Genomic DNA, 19960 nt, shown 5'->3' on the forward strand with positions numbered 1-19960 from the left:
GCATCCTTTCAACCGTTTCTAATTACTGCACCGTCATTTACGTACATGTAGTATAGATAAAAACACAGCTTTATCAACTGTACATGCCTTTCATAATAAGTACTTTATTCCTACAGAAGAGGAGGTGTGATCTGACACCCCGTAATTGACCCTGTCAATGTGAGAAAGTTCAAAATGTCCTCTTTCCCGCTCTTTCAGTTGCTTTTTCTCTCTTCCCTAAACTAACCATGACTTTCTGGGCACTGATAAGAGGATGTATGAGAAGAAGGAAAGGGTTTAGACTGCAGTGGACTATTCTGGCAAGCCCTTCTGAGGTAGCTTGAGGCAGGATTATTAGCTTCTTATTGATGTCATCAACCTCTGGGGAGGGCAGGAAGTCCATCACTTTGCTCTTCTTTTTGCTTGCTTTTCTCTTTTTTTTTTCTTGGCCACAGCTGCTGCTGATCTGAATGGCACATACATATATTGCATTACAGACGGGCAGCAACCTGTCCATTCGCAATCACTCCATCTCTCTGTCTTTTATGTGTGCATCAGTCTCACACACACAATTGTGCTTGAGACGATCTTTTCTACTTGGCTGGGCATATGGGGAAAGACATCTAACATGTAGCAAAAGCTCTTTCAGAAATGAGGTCCTTTTTTTTCTTTTACCCTAAATCCATAGAAGCAATCAGATAGAAGCTTGGTAGTCCAGTTCATGATTAGGTTGACTGAAATTGTTTCTGTGTGTATAGCTATTTGGATACATGTCTCTGTACATGCCATTTTCTAGCTTCAGTAGACATGTCACTTTTTCTTTGGCTTTCCCCTTCTCTGCCACTGGCCTCTCTCAGTGACCTCACCCTGGCTGCCTGACTGTTTGACAGAACATGTCATGTTCTCTTCGTATATAGCTTATGTTAAGCCAAGAGGGATTTGGTCACAATAGGACTTTGCCATTTTTGAGTAAATTCCTCAACTTGAAACAAAAAGAAACTGAATTAAACATTAGGAATACCTTTGTGTGAGCCTTTCTTTTCAGAATGTTTTGTTTTGACTTCATGTGTAGATCCAAAGGCCCACAAAAGAAAACGGATTATAGTTTTGTGTATATTTGCAATAGTAATATTACCAAATCATACATTAATAATAAAAAAGTTAAAATAATTCCGTTCACCTTTATTGATTTTGTGTGTTTTATTCTATCCCAAAGTTTTAGCAAATAACAAATAGGTACCTACTGTTTTGTTCGCTTTAAAATTTGACACATTTAAATACTGGATAATGAATATTCTGTAGTTACAGTAATGTCTTAATAGTATTTTATGCCCAGAAATTCAAATATGAATCCAAATTACTTTTGGAAAAGTAATTTTGACTTCACAGGTCATTTTGTTGTCTGACCTTGCTTGGTTTAAACTTGGACCAGAGTTTGACTGGTACCGATTGTATAATTAAATTGGTCTTGAGAAAGCGAGACCTGATTGGTCCAGGTAAATACACACATGCACACATGAACCTTTTGATGCCAGGGGAAAATTTCTCAATCCATACATTAATAAGTTTGCGCCTGTGGTGCTTGCCATTTTGTCTGAGTCCTGTGGTGTAGTGACTGAATTATGGCAAACATTTTGAACAAATTAGTTCTCAGTCTAATGGGTCAGAATGCTCTATGCCACTGTTTCCACCAGTACTGCAGCCGTTCACAACAGCTATGTCACCAACAGTGAGACAGATAAAAGCTGGTAAGTTCAAAGGATAAGAATGATAGCAAGTGTAAAGTTGGCATGAGGAGCAAGATATTTTCAGCTTTGTCATTATGTGAGACAAAAAGTACTGGACCACTTACTACCCAATGTTTAGCCATACACAAATTAGACTGAATCACCATATGCATTATTTAAAAAAAAACACTTTATTTAGGGACTAAATAAACAGTGTCTCAAAACAAACCTTTTCACAATGTTACTAAATCAGCATGACTTATTTAAAAGTTTTTTTTTGTCAAAGGACCTACCAGCATATTGGCCTTATCAGGTCTGAGCAGGGGACACAGCAGGCTTGCAGACTTTCCTGTGGTTCTGAAGACCCAATCTAAAGGTGTGCTAACGGCACACACAGAGGGCAAAGCAGGTGTTGTTACATTCCCACCAGGGGATGGGATCATCATCTTGGATTGCACGTTTTCTACAATAACCAATAAGCTTTACTTATTTGACAATAAGTGTTGCAGCCCCCATACCCACACCCATTTTTTATTGTGAGAGTCTGCCAAACATTAACTTTTATTTGTCTTATTAGATTATTATTTTACATATATATATTAATATTATATCTAGACTCTTTTTAATTTTTTGAGCAATAATGTCATTTATTCAAGGAAGAAGACTACAATCAGTTTATGTTGCTGGACAGTTCACATGAATTTAGAATTATGTCAGAGTTGTGTTACAAAATAAATAAATAAATAAATAAAAAAGCAACCTTACATGATGTTAGAGTGTTTTCATGTAGCACATCAATCTCCTGTCAACCTCTGGATGAACCAAACCTCAAGCTGCCCTTTGCTTTCCATTTCCTGGAAGTGCTACCTCTGATAAGGTTCCTAGAAGCAGCCCATTGGTTCCTTTTTAACACCATTACCCTTGAATGATTGGAAAAGTCACATAAATGCAATGATGTGCGCATGCACACACGCACACACACACACACGATTTGCTGTGTGTTCTAACTTAGACTCTATTCACCACTGGTGATTATCTTATAAATCAATACTGTGGGCCAGCTGGCCAGTGTTTTTGTGTATTAGCCTCTGAATACAGACAGTAATTTGGTCAGCATAGACTAGACAAACAAATTAATACATTAAGGAGGTCACAATGGCCTCACTTGCCTTCTTGTAAGTCCCGACACGGTTCTTCGAAAGTGAAAGGTTTGCATGGTGTTTTGGTGCCATTGAGTCTAATGGTAATGAATGACGTCAAGATTCAAAATTTGTGTGGCCGGAATTGCTGCTAGTAACAGGACTTGTTTATTAGTGGTGGTTTGTAAATAAAGCTGAGAGATTATTCTTAAGCTCAGTTTGTTCACGAATGGTAAGTTCACTGGAGATGAGTTGTGAATCATTTGTGAAATAACCCTTGTGTCATTCATGACAACACTGGCATCTCCAGTTCCTGAAAGCAAATCTCTCATCTCTGCACATCAACCATTTTCCACTGTCACAATTAAGGCTCTGATAGATTTCTGCTTGTCAAAATCTTGGTATTCTTATACAAGCATAGTTAATTAGATCTGTTTCCTGCTATTGCGGAGTCAGCATAGAATGTGTAATAAGATATGGATCTATAAGAAGCTGGAATGTTCTGGAAAATAGATGTTCTATAGCACATGTCAAACTCAAGGGCAACAGGCCAAATGTGGCCCACAGGTCACCCCCCCCCCTTTTTTTTTTTACTTAACATGAAAATTGTTTCTTATAGCAATGGTAAACTTTCAATTTTTGATTAAATGCGACAAAAAAACATTTAAAATGTGAAAGATGATAACAATTGTCCTGCCCCTGAGCTGTTGCATTTAAGTAACTGGGCTGTCTGAAAATAAGCTACTTTAAAGTCAGCATCCACCATAAATTAAATCTGCCATACTAACTACTCACTAGAAACTCATCAGTGAGTAAAACTTTTATTTTTAATAGTTTTTCTGTATTTATTTCAGATTTAGTCAGTCATACATTTAGTTCTTATAAAAGAGGAAACGTTAAAACGCTGTTTAGTCAAAGTTAAACATGAAATGTCAAAGTTCATTACAACTGGCCCTTCGAGGGCCACCATAACACTCATGTGGCCCTCAGTAAAAATGAGTTTGACACCCCTGTTCTATAGGGATATTCCAATCCATTTTTTTTGTTCCTGATACAGAGTCACATAAAATTAGGGAATGTCTCAGTCCAATACTAATACTATTTTCTATTTCAGTGCATACTGGTTTTAAAAAAGAAATACTGCACCTTATTTTAAAGTAAAATTGCTTTAAAACTTAGTGGAAATATGCTACATGAACAGATTTTTATTGAATAAAGCCACTATGAAGGTCTTCCATGATGTCAGTTCTGGAACAACACACACAGAGGCAGCATGCTTGATTCATTCATACTTACAGTAAAATCTGTTAATGAAACACATTCTTAAGGGATTGTGGTTGTTTTATTATTTGCCCTGGAACAGAAACATTGAAAAAAAAATCTGACAGCTTATTGCTGAAAATGACTGTTCTGTTTTGCAAACAGGAGCTTTAAATTGTTTCCTAAATGCAGAAATGTGTCAAAGCTATTCATTTAAAATATGTTGCACTTACAAATTAGAGTAATTTGACTTACAGTATGCTTTAGATTATAACTGGTGTGTAACTGTCAAAAGTTAACATTTGTTTTATCTAAGCTGCTTTTATTAGCACTTGGGTGCAATCTCTTTTCATTCTTGTGTCACAAATGTGCCTGAATGCAGACTAGTGTGCTGACACAAGTTCTAAAAAAAATCTTACTTAGTTACTTATTTTCACGAAATTCTGAGACATTTGAACTCTTCTTTACTATGATGGGAAACAGTTTGGTTTTAGTGTGTTGTAGGTCGGATTCCCTTTTTTTTCCCCCTTTCCTGGAGCTTGAGCTATCGGTGCAGCAGGGGGTGTGCTGAGGTTGAAACTGAATGAATGTCTGAGTTTAAATGTTGTTTTTGGAAACAATACAAAAGATCCCTTTAAAAAAATTGAAGTTAACAGAAATTATCAGTTGCACTGGAGACAAAACTGAGACGACAAAGGCAAAAAGATGGACATAAAATGCATACTTAACAAATCAGAAATGTTAAACCTTTTCATCTTTGTTATTCTTAAAGACTTTTATTGTCACTGTAAAAAAATACAACATTTAGTTGTTTTCAGCCTCAGACATTTTTTCACATTAACCTTTTAAAATTTATACAATACTGCTTCTTCTTTTTATTTTTCCTTTCTGTAAATCTTCATATATGTTTTACCCTTACCTCCTGTGCCCCCTGAACCCCACCCCATACACACACACACATACATCAACACACAAAACTCCCCACCTCATTCCCTAAACCACAATTAGATTCCCTGTTTACCCAGTGGAGACTGGCTTGCGTTACTCTTCAAACATAAACATGGTGGTAATCGCTTTGTCTGTTTTTCACATGTGCAGCCAAGCAATCAAGCGCTTATACCCATATGAGGTTTTTCTAAGAAACTGATGGTGGTAAACGCATGGAAGTCCTGTGGTCTTTGTTTCTTTTGCCCTTTGTGTTGGAGGTCATTTTGCATATTTGTCTAGTCGCTGTGCGTGCGTAGACTCAGATTCCAGGATTTTTGTGATGCCTTCATCTGTGGTCTGCTTCCCATTGACAAGAGGTGGCAAGGATCCTGCTGTTGTTGTATTCCGGCAACAGTTAGCCACATGGGTTCAGGCAAGGAGGGAGAAATGTTATCCCCCCCCCCCTCCTTTTTTTTTTGGTTTTCTGTGGAATTATTGTAAATCTTTGTAACCGAGCTTACCTCTATGATTGCTCATTCATTTTCCCACTTCATTTGGAGTGACTTCCTTTGCAGGATATACTTTTTAATGAGTCAACCTTAATTGCAGAGGGATTTTCCCTCTAGTAATGTAGGGGATAGCTTGAAGAGTTTAAGAGCCCCTTTTCACACCTTTGTTTTCTTCTTCATCCTGTTGCTTTTTTTTATTGTCCTATTTTCCATGGTCTCTCCAGCCTCACCATTTTTTCCCCCTCAATCTTTCCTCTGCTGCTCATTTAGGTCACTTGCACTCTTGAGGTACTTTGCCTTGGAGTGAAAGCAAGTGGTATTAGAAGGAGTCAGTTCCCATGAAAGTCTGTTGAGCTTTCTTCACAGCTAACAATGCTGCGTTGTGGAAATATTAACATCAGCTTCTGAGTTCATGCCTTTGCTCTTTCTTTTCCTTTTTTTTGCTCTAAAGTCTGTCTTTTATGTCACAAATACAAGTAGCCTAATCTCAAATGTCACTTGTACAAATCAACACTTTGCAAAAGTCTCCTCCTTGACATTTAGTCTATGAAATGAAGCAACCAACTGGGAGAATCTATCACTGATCCTAATATGTGTGTGCACGCTTTTATTCTACATGAGCATTTCTCTCAAATTTGTATATCTCTTCTTTTTGTTTGCTTTGCTTTCTGGTAGTAAATGTCACGATGTTTTGGGGGGGAAAAAAGAGGGCATTTTCTGCTGTCTGTTGGACGCCTGGTACCCGGTGATAATGTCCCCACATAGTTTGCTGTCTTGTCCTGTTTTTCTGTGACTATGATCAAGCACATCTCCATAGCAGTATGCATGAGGCAGCACTACAGACAAGTTAGAGCATATAAATAACGGAGAGCTCTATTGATCCATAGTGTGACAGAGAGAGCAAGTGTGCTTGCGAACTCTCTCGAAGTCACTCTATATCATGCCTGTGGCTTTAGGGAAAGCCCTGACTGTATATTTTACTGCTTTGACAGTTATATTGGCATTTTGCTGCCTTTTAGAAGATGACTGAGCTTGCTTCCGCCTTTGATTTTTGTTTTTCTTCCACCAGTTAATGAAGTAGCACAAAGAGATGTTAGGAGATGATGTCACCTCTTAATGTCTCACTACCCTCCCCCTCCATCCCCATCGCAGTCAGACCGACAGCGCCGCTAACAGATCTTGCACACAAAGCACATAGACTGAGGGAGGTGAGGAGTGACACTGCTCTCACATCTCAATCATAAAAGTCACAGTGCATCAATGATATCACACTTTAAGCTTGTTGCTGCTGCTGAGACATTCCTGCCTTCCGGTAATTGGGAAAGGTGGGAATTAAAAGGTCACTCTGCATGTAGGAAGGTGTAACATTCACCTTTGTGAAACTGGTTTTAAGGTTTGGCGATTTTGTCCATTTCGTATTTATTGAGTGTAGAGCTTTGTTAGCCATGCTTAATTAAAGGAATTTCTCACAAGAAAGTGTATATGTTTGGTGGAAAATCTGAGAGTGTGGATGACACTGGTGGAAAGGATGAGGGTGAGCCGGATGGTAGATGGTGATGGGGCAAGCGTGGATGGACAGCGAGCACATGTTCTAAGAGATAATTGCATTTCTCTCACCTGTTACCCTTTACAGGCCTTCAAGAGCGCCACAATGAGCTCATACTGGTGTGCCGGAAAGGGCGATGTCATTGATAACTGGTGTCGCTGTGACCTGAGTGCCTTCAGCAAAGATGGTCTGCCCAACTGCAGTCCCCTCAAGCAGCCAATGTAAGTGTGAGGCGACACCATGAAACCTGAGGATTCATTGACAAAAGAGGTTTTTCTCCAAGCTTGTATAGGTTTCCCATGAATACACACAATTCTGTCTCTACTCATTCCTGCAGCACTTTAGAAAGCTGTAGATTCAAGTGCAATCCCTGAAGTCCTAATAGCTGTGAGTTGGCCCTTCCACTCCTCCAAAAGGAACATATTCTCATTTAAGGTGTCCTAATAATAATCTTGAAGTTTCTGAGTCATCGTCTCCAGTGATTGTTGCCATGAGGTGTTCTAAAAGGAAAAAATAGAGTGAAAGCATTTCATTGATGTAATAAAAATGTATAACATAGAGTTTAGGTTAGTAACTCTGTTAGATAAAGCATGGTCTGCATTCAAGCGAAAGTTTCAAAATTCTAATGGAGAAATGCAACAACTTCTTAGTCAATTTAACACTTGTCATGTGTATACCTTGCTACAAATCATTACAGGAAGATGAAATGATGCTGCAGTAGCTCACTTAGTACTGCAGACATATTGCATTTTATCATGTGTACATGATATTTCCAGTCAGCATTTTTTAACCAACAGGACAAAAAGTAAGAATATTGCCTGCTGCATTCCCACATTTTCAGCTACGTATTTTCTGTGCCGATTCTTTAGTTTGCGGCTTGCCCCTTACCTGGAGCCCTCGAGCACAACAGTGGCCCTGGAGTGGATGGATGTGGAGCCTCTAATTGGCTGCAAAGTTTCTGACTACATCATCCAGCACAAACGAGTTGAAGATCCTGCAGAGGCAGAAATCTACACAGGTAATGAAGGTTCGGAATTGAAGGGAACATATTATCGTAAAAAATCCACTTTTTTAGCCATCAAATGCATTTTGTTGTTTACTTGAGGTCTCTAGGAGTGCAGAAAAGTTGAATTAAGTCTCTCCCTGTGCTGCGTAGATTCTGTTTGGATCATATTTTTCAAACTGTTCAGTATTTTCTATTTTCTATGACATTTTGGAATTTTTAGGTCAAATTATTTATGAGGGAATGGTCAAACAACAGGACTTACCAATTACAATTTGGTCATCTTCGATATCCTCTGGCTCTGGGTCAGACTCTGGTTCCAACATGTAAGGCTGGATGGACAAGTCTTCCATTGTTGACATATTTTAATTAATGGGTAGATAAAATGCTTCTGCACTAGATAGCCATAAACCCCTCTATCAAACAAGAATGGGCCGGTCTGGAAGCCAGAGTGGGGCGGGCTGTCAATCATCTCATTTGGATTTGAAGCCTCAAAATGAATTGCTTTGACACACACCTCAGAAAAGGGGTGAAAGAGGGGCTTATGGAGTTACAATGAAGAGGAATTCAGACCAAAGCATTACAGTTCCACTTTATATAGACCCAATTGAATGATTTAAATGTGAAGAAGAATGATTTAAAAGCATGATGTGTCTACTTTAGGCTTGTGTTCATGTCTTAAACATCTCTATATTTTTAATTATTTTATATGTATCGATGGTATTAATTGGTTAGTATGTTTTTATTTGTGAGCAGTCACACTCATTGCATAATTTTGATTCATCTCACAAAAATAAAGTATCTCATGAGCATGAAATTATGAACCATAAACTTTATATCAGAATATTTTAATTGAAATTGATGACTTGATGGTTCATATTGTAGGTAGGTATTGCTTTTACAACAGTGATAAAAAGATGAAGTTGAAACAGAAAGGAAAGCAGAGAAAAATTACCAACAGCAGCATCTGTGTGCATTTGGAGTTGATGAATAAATTCAGAATTTGTGAAGCTAATGTCACTCAGAGCAATTAGTTTTGGATGATTCAGTCTAGATACAGAACAGAAGTCAAACCTTAAATTGAGAGTGAGTCAGAATGAAGTAGGGCAATTTATTAGGCTCTATAAGTGGCACTGACCATTGTGTTTTCAGGTGGAGGAAATGGTCATTGTTGAAATGAGGAGCTGGGGTGAGTCAGAGGAATGAACAAGATCTAATAAAATTGAAGAAATTATGTGCTCTGGACAAAAACTGCTTCCAATCATGGGGAAGTATAGGCAGGCCATCCATCACACCTGGGAGGGATGCTGATGAAGCGTGGGCACCAGTGAGCAAAGAGAGGGCACAGACAGCTAGACACAGGCACGCTGGCAGAGGTGAGGCATGAAGGGGCAGATGGTGAGGGTGACTCACTTTGTGATGTGCCAGTCACCACTCTTCTCAATCTTGTTCTAACAAAGAGAAAGTTTGAAAACAGACTCATTGTTTTCAACTTTTGGTTTTAACTTATTGTCTTTAAACTTCAATGTGTTTTGCTTAGTTTGTAGGCTTAGTTTCAGTATTTAGATATGACTTTTTGCGTGTCGTTTATAGTCCTATCCAGTGCATTTCTGGTGAAAAATAGGTAGTATTTATTTACATGGTATAAAACCCTCAAAGTCAAAACGTAATTTTAATAATAATGGGTGGGATTTTCAAAGTTTTGTGAAAGAACAGCTGCATAAAAAACTGAAAAGATTCTAGTAGAACTCATCATATGAAAGTTTCAAAAGTGTTATTTGTTTCTCTCTTACTTAGATCATTTGTTTTTTTTAGATCTGTGATAACGTTTCAGACAGTCTTTGCAAATTGAACCCAAAAAAGTTGATTTCACTTTTTTTATCCTTTTTTTATTTTAGTTTTTTATTTAACCAATCAAGTCCCATCTCTTTACCAAGGTAGGCAACATATTGTACATGTTTTCGTCTCTGAGAGGAAACTGAAGTACCTTCCTTCTGTGAGGCATCAGTGCTAACCACTGAGCTTTTGTGCTGCTAGTTGCACCATGGTCACCTTCACAAAACAAGAAGATTTCAGAGTAAAATGTTCTCGAAACTTATTATTCCTCGATGTTTTTCTTCTCAGCTTCTTCACTTTAACAGACACAGACACGTAATCAGTTCCTCATTTGGGAGATGCAAGTGAAACCAGTTCTTTAATGTTGGTTCTGGAGAAGCTCCAGTAGAGCAATTTTGTGGATAAATACTTTGCTTGAGGGCATCGTAGTGGTTTTCTGGAAAGCAAGTGCCTCTCTCCCATTTTCACTGTTCATAGTTTCCAAGCCTGCATGATGATTTGAACCAGTTCAATTGCAGTCAAGCCTTCTTCGCTAAACATCTAAAGGTGGGTATGCAAGAAAGTATTATTTGGTAGAATTACAGTAAAACCATAATAATCACTGGGGGAAAAATCATCATCCAAAGCTTAAGGCAGTGAAGATAGTTGGCACTGCGGAGCAATGCAAAGTGTGATTCAAACCTTAATGATGGAAGCTTATGAAAAAAGTAGTGCCAGCCTTCCAAGCAGCTTACTACAAAGTGACTTTTTAGTACAAACAGCAGATCTCATGTATAGCAGTGATAATTCTATCCAGTCTTCCAGTAACATAGAAAAGCATTCTTATAACAGAAGTGTTATTTGTAAATGTTACCAAAAGCAAATAAATACTTGGCATTATTTAGAGACATGACTTTGACCATAACTAATGTCATCGGTAATAATGGAAAACACAGCTTGACAGAGATGGGATTCAGCCAGTGCCTGTATTTGCAGAAGCTGGGGTGCATCCATAGCCATGGAAGTTGACACACTGCTTCAGGCTGGTGTCTGAGAGAGAAATAAGATAGACATCCACATGCAAACACTCAGCCATGCTGAGTATGAGTCACTCTGAGAGCACACACATTCAGCCATGTGCACACTCAAACAGATGGCAAAGACGGGTGTATTCATACACTTGGATGTAGCCTTTATTGCGCTACCAAAGCACTATTTCTATAGTATAATATATATTATTCCAGTGAAAGTATTGGCCACTTAATGATGAAAGGATGTTAGTTCTCAGATATTGCTTCTGTAATTTCAAATCTGAGCTAACTGTGATGCCTGTCAGAAAATACTGGTCTGTGTTTGTAGCCAGCTGTTTACACATATGGCTCATATATAAATGCTTTAAATGTTTTGCATGTTAATTTGAACTTGAATACTTAAGTTCATGTATGGACTTTTTTCATATGACGATCAAGTGACATCCAAATTCCAAAAATTAGACTAAATGCATTTATTCAGTTGATGTTATATGATAGTATGATATCTGAGTTGAATATAATATACCACCCTTTCACCAAGAACTTTTCATTCATACTGTAGCAACTTCCTGCATGAATGGATGCAATTAACTAATTTTGAAATTCTTCACAAGGAACATTTTCTTCTTTTAAACTAAAACTGCTCATGTGAATCTCCCTTGCCTGATATTACAAACTGATTTTACCCCTCTCCTAAAAGCTGGGATACTGTGTTCTTTTCTAGAAGTGTTTTATTCAGTTATTAACCCCACTGTGGGTGGAATTATGATAAGACAACAGCTTTGGCATCTTATGCTGATTCTCATTTTTTAAAAGTGCATTTGTCTCACTTAAAGCCAATTTGAGATTTTGCAGTTTTACTATCACATTTATGACTGCATGTTTTGAACATTCAAGTTAAGTAAAAAAGCTTATTTGTCAACTGGTCTGCACCTGTTGTTGGATGATGGCCTACATGCCTAAATGACAGGTTAAGTAAACCAGGATTTTATTAAATCTGAATTAGTGTGTACTTAGAAGGCATCTGTGACTAAAAAGTCTTATAGACACTTTTCTGTCACACTTTTTAGCCTTTTATGCTTCTGACAGGAAAAACAGGAAACTGCGAGTGAGAATGGTATTATTTAGGAATTTGGTCACAATAATCATATGAAATCACATTTGAGTTGAACTGTGTGTGTATCCGTTTGAATATGAGTATGGAGTATCACTCATTGGAAAGATATGCTATGTGTATAAATACAAAGTGTGTAGTTATTTACCTGTTAATTCAAAAACTGTAATCTGTCCTTCATTCGTACCAAAAATTGTTCATGTAATTCTCCTGTGTTCTAGAAAGCATGTGCTGGGCAATTTCGAAAGCAAACAACACACGCCACAGCTAAATCTCTATCAGTTAATACTATTTACACTGCTCCCCAAGCACTGTTTACAAAATACCTCAGAGCTCACTACCTATCTTTGCCCCTCCTAATTTCTGTCAGTTGATCACATTAGTGATGGATGTGCTTAAAATGAATGATTGCACCAGACTTCACACAGACCTCTAGATGGCACACCAAGGCAGAGGCAGCATTTACAGGAAGCCTGTTAGATAGGCATTGCTTGTGTAGTATTGTAGGGCTCAGCATTTCTCTACAGAAAACCAGCTGTGAAATGTAATGATACATTCACAGCTGATACATATAAAAATGTGCCCAAATAACCAGACTGGAATGTGAAGAAGTAACAGTCATAAAAGCTAGTACTGATCTGATTTCATTTGAATTTTAGCTATTAGAGTGCTATAGATGCACACACGTCAATATAGCACTATTGCTTATTTTTTTTCAAAAGGATGCTGAGCAATTTCTTAATGGAATTGTAACAAATATCAGTCTTTGAGACATCCTTCAGCTCAGTTTTGTTTTTGTCTGTTTAAGCAAAAGAATCATAAGAACTAAAAGAAACGCAAGAGTGTTTCTGAATTCCATCAGTCCATATTACAATCTTTTTAATGTATTGACTTGTTATTTAAATTAAAGTAATGCTAAGGCGGCACTTTTTTATGAATGTGTTTATCAGCTAAAAATGCACTTACCACAACTCATTTAATTATGCTTCTTTCATTTTTTTTAATGTCGGTATGACGTCATCTGATTTTGCAGCATGAAAGTCGGCTGTGGTATGCCAGAGCAAGTTAAATGAAAAGCTTTTACAAAAAGATGGAAACGACTCTATGAAGAAAAAGACAGGAGATAGATTGGAAAATGATAAGACAAATCAGAAAAGGAAGAAAGAGCACAGTGTGGAGAAGAGACAGAGGGAACCAGACAGCAGCAGCAGGAAGGGCTACACAGCAATGATGTCACCTCATACTGGTACAGTTTGACTCAGATGGATTAGCCATTTGATCCTTGCCATTAATTTAGTTCCAGTTTCTTTCGTCCATCTCATGCCACTTGCATATTGAGACACATGACATGTGGCTTTTCCTCTGGTTTGCCTCTTCTGTCACATACTTCATAACTCTCCTCTTCCCACCTGTCTCCTGTGATCAGAATCAGTGGTATCCCCCTCCGTTATTTATGTAACATCTCCATCATTGCTCAAGACCAAGAATGCACCCCACTGCGTCGATAAGCCTTTATTCAAAGAGATTGAATTAAATGGAGATAAACGGTGTCCTTGAGCATGGGTGCAGATAACAGATTGGAGTGACACAGCTGACTCTCTTTGTTTTGTTAATTAAAGATGACCTCATCGCTAAAAATGGATGCTGTGCACCTCCTCGTCACGAGCTTCGCCATCAGCAGATTGCAGATTGCAGGCAGGGGGCCAAGGGCTTTCTGCAGTCCCTTTCTCTTTTCGCTTCCTTTCCCATTTTGCATCCTTACACACATTGTCAGTCGCACGGTCTTCGCCACAGGTCTAGACTTTGCTGATTTTTTCTCTCTCTCTCTCAATCTCTCAATAATTATGATAATCCCTCAGTGTCACCAAAAGCTCACTAATGAATTTGTGCTGGAATTATGGAATTATTACTGAGACAAGATAAGGATGTTGTTTCTCTGTGCCTGCCCTATACATTTTTCTGTAATTGTTATGGGGCATTTTCTCCTTATCAGGTATACTAATTTGTATCTATCTGTTTGGCACAACTTTTGATAAACAAAATTTGATCTTGGTTCAGTTTGGCAAATAAATGGGTGGAAAATGAAAAAAGAATGAGCCATAAGGAACACCTGAGTGACATTACAGTCCCATTAGTTGTATGTTCAAGTGCTAATATTTTCATTTTCCTCTTGGGTTTGGAGAAAGGGTTAAGGTAAGAGAATCTCTCCTGGACACTCAGCACTACAGATCTCATCAAGGAAGCTTAGCCAAAGATGCATTTCCTCAGGAGACTAAAGCAAGTAAGAATTCCCCCATCCATCCTGAACACTATGAGGGACAACCAAGAGCATCCTGACAAGCTGGATCACATCTTGCTATGACAACTGTACTGTGACTGACAAGATGTGGTGAGAGTCATTAGGGGTGATTTTCAATGAAAGATGGCAGGAAAAAATGCCACTTGGATTGTCAATAATTCAACTCACTCCTCCCTTGTGCAGTTTAATTTCTGGCTCTCTTGTGGAAGGTATTGTCCCAGTGAATAAAGAACAGCCAAAATGTGTCGCAGCTTCATACTGCAGGGAAAATAAAAGACTGTTGTACTTTGAGTAACATGCACAGAAAGTTTTATTTGTTCTTTATCTTTTACTTTGAAGTTTGGAACAGTCTATCATTTTGAGATAATCTCATTGAGAGTCATGTGTTACACTAGTCAATAGCATTAAAACACTGCAGATATCAATGCTTAGCAATGTAACGGGCATTTCAACCCATTAAAGCACCATTTAACATTGTCATCCCATCTAAGCTAATTACCAAACACAAATCTGGGCATTGAATCTACTGGATCATTTGAGCAAAAGGCCCCAACATATTTGGTTAAACCACCACTGCACCTCCATTCTCACACTAAATACTGGTGTACCACAAGGCTGTGTATTGAGTCCATTCCTTTACTTCCTTTTCACCTTCGGATGCAGACCAGTGCATAGTTCCAGCACCATTATTAGGGTTGAGATGAAACCATGGTGATTGACTTAATCAAGAACAACAACGAGTCAGCCTAAAGGGAGGAGGTGAACTGTCTGGCTGCGTAGTATGTCTAACATGAGCAAGATCAAAGAACTTATGAAGGACTTCAACTGTTTCAACCTGGTCAAGAAGGCTCATCGTTGCATCTTTTGTCTTCCTCCAGACACCCTAATAAACTTCAATCCCTGCATCATTAAGTGCATCCTACCCCACTGTATTACAGTCTGGTGCAGAAGGTGATGAAAACTGCCCAGAGCATTTTTGAAGCTGCACTTCCTCCCATTGAAGATATCTTCAAGAAGCACAGTCTCAGAAGTCTCAGTCTCTTGTGTTTGATTATATCAAAACCAGGGTGAACACTTATCTGTTACTAATAAGACATTTGACTGCCAAAGGAATATGTTGGGCAAATGTAAGACCTCCCCTTTGTTGCTCTTTGTTTCACATTCCTCAAAAAAACAACACAGGGTTTCACCAGTCTTTTCTTTTTTCATAAAATTGTTTAGAAAATGTTTGTTTAGCAAATGCACTTTTAAAGCCCACAACTCAAAGATTGTTGTTGATGCAAAGTGGGCATTCATTTTTGGAAAGTAGCACTGTGTTTGTTAAAAACATTCATCAGTTATGTAATGGGCACTGGTTCCAATAAAATGACACGTGGTTTCCAGTTGGGAAAATTCTAGATTCAGAGGGAACACTGCTGGCCAGAGTTATATTATTTCCACTGGGGCCACTCTAATAATGCATGTTTTGGATTTGTTCTCTTATCGGCTACAAACAGTTGATGTTGTTTAACTTACAGCTTGCTGTAAAATGCAAAAGCTGATACAAGAAATAAGAAGTACAGTTTTTTAAATTGATCTGCAAAATCAAAATGTGTAATGCTGTTCATAATTTTATTTGTGATTTGAAAACATGTAAGCAGGTTGGAGTTTTAGGATGTTAGACCTAGTTTTAGGCCCCTTTCCACACTCATTTATTTTACACAAAGGAAAATAAGACTGATTGTGCACACAACTGTGTTCTAGTCAAACAGATTTAACTAGTACAAATAATCTAAGCTTGTCTGAATTAAATAATTGCTAGCTATAGTTTTAGTCCTGACATTAACATGCATTTACAGTAAGTTTATTTTATTTTTAAAGTAGGAAAACATGAAAGAAACCAGGCCTGGCTCAGCATTATTGCTGTTTTGCAGCAGGTTTCTGTTCTGCAGAACATAAAAACTTATCCAACATCACATCACATTATTATACACTATAGATACACAGACATACAGGCATACCAAATTACAAACAAAATGCAGCATTTGCACAGTAGTCACCTAAATATGATTGCAAAAAAAAAGTGAGATTAATGATCATCAAGCTACTTCTTCTCTGACTGGTCATTAAAGTTAAGGTGTTTTAAAACACTTACATTTCTTGTTTACTCTATTCTACTCTACTCTACTCTACTCTACTCTACTCTACTCTACTCTACTCTACTCTACTCTACTCTACTCTACTCTACTCACTACTACAATTTTTTAGTCATTTATCTTGTATTTTTTAAGTACAATAATTATGTGTCAGTACTCACATACCTATGGTGAATCTACTTTGTATGAAAGAGGAAGGGGAAATGTGGTTTTATGTAGGCTCAGTGAGGGGAGTGAGTGGCTGAGTGCTGACAGTTTAACGAAGGAGGCCCTCGCAGGTTTAGCTGCCAACAGGAAATATAAAGCTTGTGATTCGTTTGTCAATATAAGACTGATGTTGTGTTTGTTCAAAAGAGACTAAGTATGCATTCACTTTTACTTCTACTAGTATTTACAGTACATATGTTTATGTTTGGATGTGTGTTTGTTAGTGTAACAAACCTAAAATAGTAAAAACACAAAGATACAAAAATATTCGTACTTTCAATGGTGATAATACAAAAATTATAATCTGAAAATCTAGACTGTGCACAGATAAATATACATACCTTAACTAAATTGCTGCATTATTTAAACAAATAGCTGTAGTTGAATGTCATTCGCAGTGAATTGAGCTAATAGCTTAACTGTGTAAAAAGTGCCTAAGAGGGTTTTTCTGCCCTTTTCCCTCGAATTTCCTCCTTTGGAGGGAAAAAAAAAAAAATCTTGCATGAACCCATTGACCTATAGGATTTACACAAACACTTTCCCACTGACACACACGTGTGCAGCTAATGGTTGTGGCAAAAACACTGCCTGAATTTAGTGGTTAAAAGGAAATGATATGCCAGTGATAACAGTATTACAGGGCATGCCTGTAGCGTTACATGTAATGCCACACGCGGGTGCACACACACATTTCTGCATCCAGCTGCAGAAAAACACATGTTTACACATAGATTGTGCACTCTAAAGTCCAAAGTTGTATATATTTTCACTATGTATAAACTGATTTTATTGCTATTTGCCACATTTTGCAGTCTACGTGGTTCAGAAAAAATAGATCCCTTTAAAATGTGTGCCTGCATGCCTTTGTATCACTTTCTTTGGTTGTTTTGTTATGTGTTAAAATTCTTGAGAAGGGTATTCCTTGTTTTTGTTCCAAATGTGGGCCAGTCTAGGTCAGAAACTGTTACTTTTGAGGCCTGGCACAACCCTTTGAGAAACTGTATATCACACTGGTCTGTACAAATAAACACGGCTTGTTTGCAACTGCACCATAGTTACGAGGCTTGAAAGTGTGTTTGAATCTGAGTGGTTCTCTTTGTACACTGTCAGTCAGTCTACCTCGACACATTCCCATGATAAGCTTTTATTTGTTCATTTTTTCTGCTTACTAAAAACTTCACCTGGAATTTACCATGAGGTTTTAATTGCTGTGTAAGTTGCAGAACACAAACTGGCTTTTACCGTAATAGAATTTCAAGAGTCTTAATTTTTGCCAGCTGTGAACTATGTTGGCTTTGGTATTGACAGAAATGTTGACGGACCACAGGCCTACCCTTGAGGAACCCCTCTGTTGGGTAAAACTATACATGCTACTTCTGAGTAGGTTTACATGCCTTATTCTATGGTTAATGAAAACATTTTTTGGTCATCATTACCTAACTCCTGTAAGATCTCGCTAGCTACCAACATGGGGGCAGTCAAAATCCAAAGTTCTCAGTGGAAGTGAGCGAACAACCACAAACACAGCCATACGTGTGGGCCAGTATGTGTGCCAGTGGCTTGTAAAAAACACTTCCAGTTTTGCAATAGAGTTGTTTTGCATGTGTGAGCACATTTATTTAATCATCCCAGTCTGTGCTGCCTTCAGACTACGCTTCCTCACATCCCATCCCTTGTGATATTATAAAAGAACTGAATAAAGGGATTTGTGCTGATTCTGTGACTTTATTGTTGCAAGATTTGTTGAATGATTGCTAAAGCCTTTGGTAATTAGGATAGAAAGCATAGTCTTAAATCACCTCACATTTATTTATATTTTTCTTACACTCAGCTTGTGCTTTTTGGAAATTATTTAATTGATTAATTTATTTATTGCATTATCAAAAGTGCCTAGAACAAACAAGACTAGAGAGAACAAAGATGGCATTTTTGCCCCAATGAGATGTTCAGAAAAAACTATTCTTAAAACTTCATTTATATTAAAATTTAAGCCTAGTCACAAAAATGTCCCACAATAAAATAAACGGTCAATTAAACAGTCTAACATTTTTTTTATCTTTCTCCCTAAAAAGCTTTAAGCTTAGCCACAGTCATACATACTGATTTGATCACAATACAAAACTCTTAGAAAACTTTCATCTTATTAAAAACTTGTATTAGTCACTGACAGGAGAAATGTGTAACAGACAATAAAACAAACTAACAGCAACCACCTGCTGAGTGAAGTGTATCCTGAAAAGTTACACAACCAACGGTTCATCCGAGGTTATGTTGTTGTTTAACAGCACAAAAACTGTGGTAATAGCTCAGACACAATGAACTCTTCATATCAAAAATCCACTATAAAAATACATTCCGTCTTTTCAAAATATTTATCCAAATTTTCCATGGGAGCTCATAGCGTGACAGCAAGACGACCATCAGAATCTTTGTAAGAGACGGATTAAATGTATAAAAGCTAAATAAATACAAGTTTTCCATGAGAGACTGTTTTGATTTTTCATATTGAAGTTACATCTTTAATTCAATTGTTTTAAGTTGTTTTCAGTATTTTGGTTTAATGTTCATAATTTATTTGATAATACAAACATATCCAAGCTTTTGATTTGTAATAAATCAGTAGAGAATGAGAGACAGTGCCACTGATTTACGATGGAGTATTAGGGCCACACAACAAGAATATAAAGCCATAATATTATGAGATTAAAGTCAGAATATTATGAGAATAAAGTCAAAGTATTATGAGAAAAAAAGTCCTAATATTATGAGAAAAAAGTCATAATCTTACATGACATCCATTTTCCATCCCTGACTTTTTCCTCACACCTGCTGTGGACAGCCGTGCATGTCTCTGTGTTTATGAAGTAGTCTGCAATGACTTAAGGGTCACTGTTAGTGTAAAATGCTTTCATCCAAATTATGTGACGACTAAATCAGTAAATGCACCCATTGATTACAATTGTTTAGTTTATGATATTCAGTTTATCATATCATTTGCCCAATCATTTCAAAGTCCTGCTACTGATAATTTGATAATAATGTGCTAAAAGATTAAGTATTTCTTCTAAATGATGCTACCAACTTCACAAGTTGCTCAACTTTCCTCATTTTAATGCAGTGGTAACACTGCTTTTTTGTGTAAAGGTTCTTGTAATATTACAACTTTAATCTTGTAATATTGTGACTTTAATCTCATAATAAAAAATAATAAAAAAGCCTTGTTGAGTGACTTGTACTGGTTAGACCAGTGAATGTAATGTGTGTTAAAC

The 19960-nt window shown here is 37.4% G+C and overlaps 1 protein-coding gene across 1 annotated transcript in view; it reads left to right on the top strand.

The window, feature by feature from the left end:
- Positions 1–19960, top strand: part of astn2 (astrotactin 2) — a 259339-nt gene that overhangs the window by 211813 nt on the left and 27566 nt on the right. The window contains exons 18-19 of the mRNA XM_014009306.1: positions 7175–7308; positions 7957–8141. Of these exons, the coding sequence (XP_013864760.1) occupies positions 7175–7308; positions 7957–8141 (319 nt within the window). The remainder of the gene's footprint in view (positions 1–7174; positions 7309–7956; positions 8142–19960) is intronic.

Source organism: Austrofundulus limnaeus, unplaced genomic scaffold (assembly GCF_001266775.1).
Source record: "Austrofundulus limnaeus strain Quisiro unplaced genomic scaffold, Austrofundulus_limnaeus-1.0 Scaffold57, whole genome shotgun sequence".
In the NCBI taxonomy this organism is placed as follows: Eukaryota; Metazoa; Chordata; class Actinopteri; order Cyprinodontiformes; family Rivulidae; genus Austrofundulus; species Austrofundulus limnaeus.